The sequence below is a fragment of the Cheilinus undulatus genome, linkage group 15 (assembly GCF_018320785.1).
Source record: "Cheilinus undulatus linkage group 15, ASM1832078v1, whole genome shotgun sequence".
NCBI lineage: Eukaryota > Metazoa > Chordata > Actinopteri > Labriformes > Labridae > Cheilinus > Cheilinus undulatus.
In genome coordinates this window covers 33,035,313-33,041,775 of record NC_054879.1, presented here as the reverse complement: position 1 = coordinate 33,041,775, position 6,463 = coordinate 33,035,313, and the positions used below count along the sequence as shown (strand labels likewise).

Here is a 6,463-nt window from a genome sequence, read left to right as displayed (position 1 = left end):
AATAAATCTACTTTTCCACATTTGTAGCCTAATTCAAGTTACAACATGGACAAATGTGCCATAAATACCCTAATATAGCATCACCCTCTATAAACAAATTCCAGTGTTATTTTTTCAGTCTAAGTTAACAATGGTACTGTCATGTTCTATTTTATTTGAAATAATTATAAATTTCACATAAATATCCAAATGAAGTGTCAGTTGCCATCAACACATACCAGTGATGCCTACTTTCCCATCTGAGTCAACACTGACTAAAAAAAGCAGAAGGAAAAGAAGAAGGCAAGAATTTTACCATAAATATCCTAAAACAGCATACTGTTACACTCAACAAATTCCAGTTTACTTTGAACTGGGAATGGGAATGAAACTGTTGGGTTTGACTGCAGTTGAGACATGAATGTAATGTGCTTTAAAAAAACAAACAAACAAGAAATTCCATGTAAGTTTGCACGTCCCCATTCCTCCTAAAGCATTGGTTTTCTAGCTCCTCAGTGCTTTTTTGATTAAATTTACTAATAAATCATAATAATACGACACTTGTGTGTTATTAACCGTATACGTCCTGTTTTTTATTATTAATTTTAGCATGAAATTTATATGTAAATTTAATTTTTGAACATCAAGGGTCTGCACAGTCAAAGCTGATTCTCCTTTTTTTTTTATATCCATCATGTCCAACGGCACCATGCACCTCAAACAGAAAGAGACAGATCACTACAAAAAGGGAAGCGAGAGGGACTTTTCACATTACACAGCCTATTCAAGTCAATGTTTTCCTTTTTTTTTTCTTTACAGACCACGATTTTAAAAAATAAAAAAGTGGAAAAAATTAACATAAAATTAGAAAGAAAAACATCAGCAGGGTACTATGCATCACCAAAACTGATATTATTATTCTTTGGTGTTCCTGTAATTCCAGTACAACATTGATACCAGCAAATAAATTACAATGTACAAAACAACATTTTTTTCCTTGTAATTAAAACTACACAACATTCACAAGCATCAGTACAATTACATATATACAAATCATACAGGGTCTAAGCCTGTCAGTGTAGACATTTAGGGTCTCGGGGGACGTACTCGTACTCTGTAACGAGCATTACACTTGTGTACTTTTGCATAAAATATAGTCTTAAATAGTTCTTAAATATTACAAAATTCCATCCCAACACATGTACTGTATAAATCTGAAAAGTTAAATGAGAACCCTTAAGACACTAAAATGTTTGCCTCCTTATTTTTTCTTTTTTTTTTCCTATCAAAGTTTGTACCACATCTTATTAAAAATAACACGTAAAATAAAAAAAGGTCTTCCACCTTCTGTCCTTTAGCATTTTTTGTGAGTTGAGGGGTTGAGAGTGGTACCATTTATTCCCTTAAATGTCTGAGAGATGAGGGTGATTGATAGCAGGCCAGTTATTAAACTGTGAAGGGGATGATGGGAGGTCACAGGAAAGATGTCACTTCAGCCTTTAAGTCGTGCACTTAATTAAAGCCTGCATATTACTCCTGTGAGAAAACATTTTTCATTTGTCCAAAAATTGTCTCGCTTCAAATGTTTTGGTCCTTTTTGGGAAATTTTGGCTTCAATTTGATGTCTAATAAAACACATTTGAAAAAAAAGATGTTTTATTTTGGTGGTCAAATTAGCAAGTCTTAGAAAAGTTCTGAACTAAATTTCTCTTTTGTGTAAGTCCACGTACACTGAACCCACAAAAAGTGCGAAATATGTCATTTTTTTCTCTAAGTCGAGCCTTATTTGGGCATTTTCAGCCATATTTTTCCTAAAAGGCATTATTTGAATCAAGAAAAGTAGGAGGGCCATTACTTTAAAATTCTTTTTTAGGATCTTAGGTCTGCGCTGCACCCACGAAAAGAAAAAAATATCTCTAATATCTCTCTGTTGGCTCTAATTTCAGTTACATTTGAACTTTTTTCACCCACTTTTCAAAAAAAAGGCATTTCTATTCTTGCTAGATTTCAATAAAAGTCACCAGGTCACCTCATAAATTCTCTGGTAGTATTCAAGGGCCTGCGAGCACCAACAAGAGTATAAATTGTGTAATTTTGAGCTCTAATGTGAGTTTGATTTGGAAATTTTTAGCCACATTTCAAAAAAAGTAAGGGGGTCCCCACTTAAAAACTCATCTTGTTGATTCTAAGTCCTAACTGTACTCATAATAATATGATAAAACATTTTTTTAGCTGTAATATGGGTTAAAATTTTTATATTTTTCAGCTACATTTTACAACAAAGTCTGCGCTCACGTCTTGTAAATCCTCATTTTTACTCCTTGGCCTGCTCCGCAATTAAAAAAATATGAAATTGTTAAATTTTCAGCTCTAATGTTAGTCTAATTCTGACTTTTTTTTCAGCAGTGATTTAATAAATCTATTTTATTTTTGCAATCACCGACGGCCCCACTTTGAGGAAGACTGAAGGTCACCTCTAGTGAAATTCTGCTTCCTGGACTCAGGCCTGTGTTGTACGGAAGCTCGAAGAGGACATGCATTCATACATTTTTTTTTTTTACATTTAATTTTATCATTATCTAAATATTTATTTATTTAGTATTTTCCTTTTTAGGTAGTAAATGTTGAAGTTATTTTTTAATACTTTTGGTCTTATTTATTTATTTATTTATTTAAGTTTATTTATAAGACCTACTGCTTACATGAAACTCCTCTGTGAATCAGATTTTGTATGTCAGTGGGAATAACCCTGTTATAAATGAGGGATAAATTTAGGAAATATATTATTATATATATTGTCATTACATTGAGATAATGCTGGTTTTCCTGTCTTTTTTTGTCAATTTTGGTTGTTTACTAAAGATGTTGAGTATTAACTAACTATCAAGGGGAGAAACCTTTTTATCTTGAGATAATAACATAAATTAGCAGCAACGTCCTGAAAACAACTGTAAGCAACACTTACTAACACTAGAAAGTATTCAGAAATAAGATAAAATGCACAGACGCATGTCCGCTTAGGGCTTCCGTAGTGCTGCACTCATGAGAAAGGTGAAAATCTAGTTTTAATGCTAATCTGAGTTTTATTTTGAAACGTTTTTAGCCACATTTACAGAAAGGTATTTTATTTTTTATTTTTTTTATCACTATTTTTTAAATATGGGACACAAACCAGCCCTAAAAATTCCTCTTTTCTCTAATCAGGCCTCCATATCACCAACTAGAGTACTGAATTTTATTTCTTGTGCTATAATTTGAGCTTAAAATTGATTTTTTTCAGTTGAATCTAAGAAAAAGTTTTTTGAATTATGATTAAGATTTTATTTCAAGAAACTTTAGGAAGTTTTCTTGCTGAATTTGCATTATTTCACTCATTAGAGGAGAATCAGGCCTTATGTTTGCTTGTAATATCTTGAAATGTGATGTTTTTGAGGGCTTGTCTGATGGATGTGGCTCACATTCAGTGTTTTAGATCATTTAGGAAACTTTGTGGGGTTTTAGTTTTTGCAGTGCAAAGTCCAGCCTCAGTTTCTGAAGTTCAGGTGTCCCCTTTCCTCCCGTATCTTTAAGCCTGCTTTGCACCCACAATATTAGTGAATGATCTGCGTTTAGCACAGCCGTTTAGGACTACTACAGTGAAAATAACCGATCAATACCCCGGGCGCGCGCGGGCCAACATGGATCTGCACACGTGACCGGGCCAGCTACAAAGTCTGACAGTCTGGTTCTTGTAAACAGTGACATCAGAGCATCGTCCTCGGGTCTGAGTTCCTGAAAGAGTCCTCGTCGTCTGACTCTGACGTTGGCACATCGCTGGAGGGGGTGTGGAGGTGGTTCGGACCCCCGCTGCCCTGGCACACGTACCACTCGTTCAGGTTGGTGACCTGGGGGGAGAGGTTAGAGGAGCGGTTCCTGTGCTGAGGCTCCGGGTTGGGCGAAAGGGGGTCTCCGAGGGGGTTCGTGGAGGAGATGTAGGTGACGTTGGTGGAAGGGGGCGGCGGAGACTTGCAGTGCACCTTCATGTGTTTGCGCAGGGAGCTCGGGTGCGTGTAGGACTTGTCGCAGCCGCGAACTTTGCAGTAGTAAGGCTTGTCGCTGGTGTGGACGTGGGAGTGCTTCTTTCGGTCGCTGCTGTTGGCGAACTTTCTGTCGCAGCCGTCGAACTCGCACTTGAAAGGCTTCTCCCCTTTGGACAAATGAGAAACAGATGCTGTCAAAGGAACGTCACCGCCTTAAACAACTGTCATTAAAGCCTTGGAACAACCTTTCCCCCTCCATTCCACCTTAAAAACCACAACATATGGAAGATTTTCTCACTAAGTGCTCTCCTGTACTTCTCCTCTGGGGCTTCAGCTTATTCACCAAACATGCACCACACAGCCACGCTCCTCCACACCCACTTATCCAAAGCATTTTCCTGTGTGAACACGTGTAACATGCCTTAAGGCCTTATGGTTACACGTATGGGGGGAAGAGAGGGGAGTGGGCACTCTGGAGACCACCAGGAGCTGTTTGGTGGTGCGTATTTGTCACAGTTACATAGAAAACAGGCACATTTCTATTTCACATTTACTTGCAGGGAGATTTTTAAACACTAAATAATACAAAGGTGTGCTTTAAAGTTATGATAGATGGCTGATTTTTCCCCTGGGATTTTACATCAGCACTGAGGTGTAGAGGCCCATTGATGCAGATGGCACAAGGCCAAATTAAGCTCTCTCTCAGCCAAAACACGTCCCTTAATCTATGCAAAAACAACACAAACAGCCCTCTAAGAGCGCCCTCCTCATACTTAACCGCTTTGGAAAGTTTGTCACCAAAAACGCACAACATATCATGTCATATCCATGCACTTGTTTGGGCTGGACTGTATTTTTGGATGGGTTTTATATCGCTGCAGGCGAAAGTTGCAGCCAAAAGCCGCAACTCTGACAGCAACCGTGTGTTCAGAATGAACAAATCTGGCTTGGGTAAATATTTTACAAACTTTACGCACAGCCTCCCCGTTTCAGAACGCGATATTCTGCTTCTAACCGTCCTACGCCTGAGGATAATTACATTTACGCGTGTTCCAGCGCTGTCCTGCAAGTACGTAAGCACGTTTTACAAATCATATGCCTTAATCCTCTCACGCCTACTGCAGGCGTCTCAGCGAGGAAAGGAGTTTGAATTTCAGAAAGGAAATGAAACACGTTTCCTCACCGAACCAGTGCGTCACTGAATAAAACTTTTTTTACAGGCTTGTGTGCGCAATTACGCACGATCCCGCTGTCTTTCTGTTAAACAATAACACGCTATCTTCTCTGGTAGATGTTAAATCTCTTGGTATTTGTGCGTAAAAGTTTCACATGTTTAAAAGTACTGACCTGTGTGCGTCCTCTTGTGAATCTTTAAATTCTCCGAGCGAGCGAACACTTTTCCACAGCCCGGGAAAGGACACGGGAAGGGCTTTTCTCCCGTGTGAACTCGGATGTGGTTGATGAGTTTATACTTGGCTTTAAAAGCCTTCCCTTCTCGCGGACATTCCTCCCAAAAACAGACATGGATGCTCTGCTCCGGTCCTCCGACGTGCTCCACCGTGACGTGGTTGACCAGCTCGTGCATGGTGCTGTAAGTTTTCGAGCAGGGCTTCTTCTGACTCTGCTCCTGGTCGATCCATTTGCAGATTAGCTCTTGCTTTATGGGCTGCCGCATGTATCTCAAAAACGCCCCCGCCGCTCCGTGAGGAGCAGAAGCGATGTTCACATTGAGGTTCATGGAGTTGTAGCTGTGGAGAGAAGAGGGTCCATAGTGCTCCGGCCTGTGCCCGAAGTGCTCCGGCCTGCCGTAGATGTCCCCCGGTATACCCAGGCGCATCTGCCCGTTGAGGGCATGGTGGTGGTGGGCACCTGGGGACGCCTGGTCGTGAAGTCCAGTGAAAAGTGAATGGGCCCCACTTTCCGCGTGCCCATAAGCACCTGTTGGGGAGATGAACATGCCATGGTGATGAGGGGAGGAGGCGGAACTATGCTGGTCGCCAAGTGCATGCATAGCAGAGGCTGAGAGTTCTCTCCTGAGGATGAAGTCCCTGCTGCTTGAGTAGCCTGAGTGGGGGTGAGCCACGGGGAAACCAACTGTGGTCTGAGCAGAAGTGAAAGATGCCGCGGTCTGGGCTTCGGGATGGCTCTGAATGTGCTGAGATGGGCTAAGTTTGAGAGCATTTGTCTGTGCCATGTGCTCGGGTCCAAATGGAGTGAGTGCCACTCCGGGGTCGTTGCCCAGCTCCCCAGGGTGGAGGTGGGCATGGTGGGAGAGAGGGTGATGCCCCCCTAGCCCCGGGAAGCCTGTCATATTCTGATGAGGAAGGGGTTGAGTCGCTGCCAAATCCGCTAATCTTATCGCCGGGTTCCTCTTGCTTAAAGGGGGCTCCATAACTACACTGACAAGTCCATCCGCACTCAGCGCACTACTTTTTCACCACACCACGCGCTCTAAAACATTAGGA

At 41.1% G+C, this 6,463-nt stretch overlaps 1 protein-coding gene across 1 annotated transcript; it reads right to left on the bottom strand.

The window, feature by feature from the left end:
* Positions 1–744: 744 nt before the first annotated feature.
* zic5 (zic family member 5 (odd-paired homolog, Drosophila)) lies at positions 745–6,463 on the bottom strand. Its single transcript, XM_041806553.1, has 2 exons — positions 5,346–6,463; positions 745–4,165 (listed from the first exon to the last, which is right to left on the bottom strand). Exons 1-2 carry the CDS (start codon positions 6,388–6,390, stop codon positions 3,723–3,725), a joined length of 1,488 nt encoding a protein of 495 aa, XP_041662487.1. The 5' UTR covers positions 6,391–6,463; the 3' UTR covers positions 745–3,722.

Bases quoted from the DNA above. Each gene is read 5' to 3' on its own strand.
- zic5 (XM_041806553.1), bottom strand. From the start codon at position 6,390: ATGGAGCCCCCTTTAAGCAAGAGGAACCCGGCGATAAGATTAGCGGAT. The intron at 4,166-5,345 runs GTCAGTACTTTT...ATTTGTCCAAAG, and splicing joins TCACAAGAGGACGCACACAG to GGGAGAAGCCTTTCAAGTGC.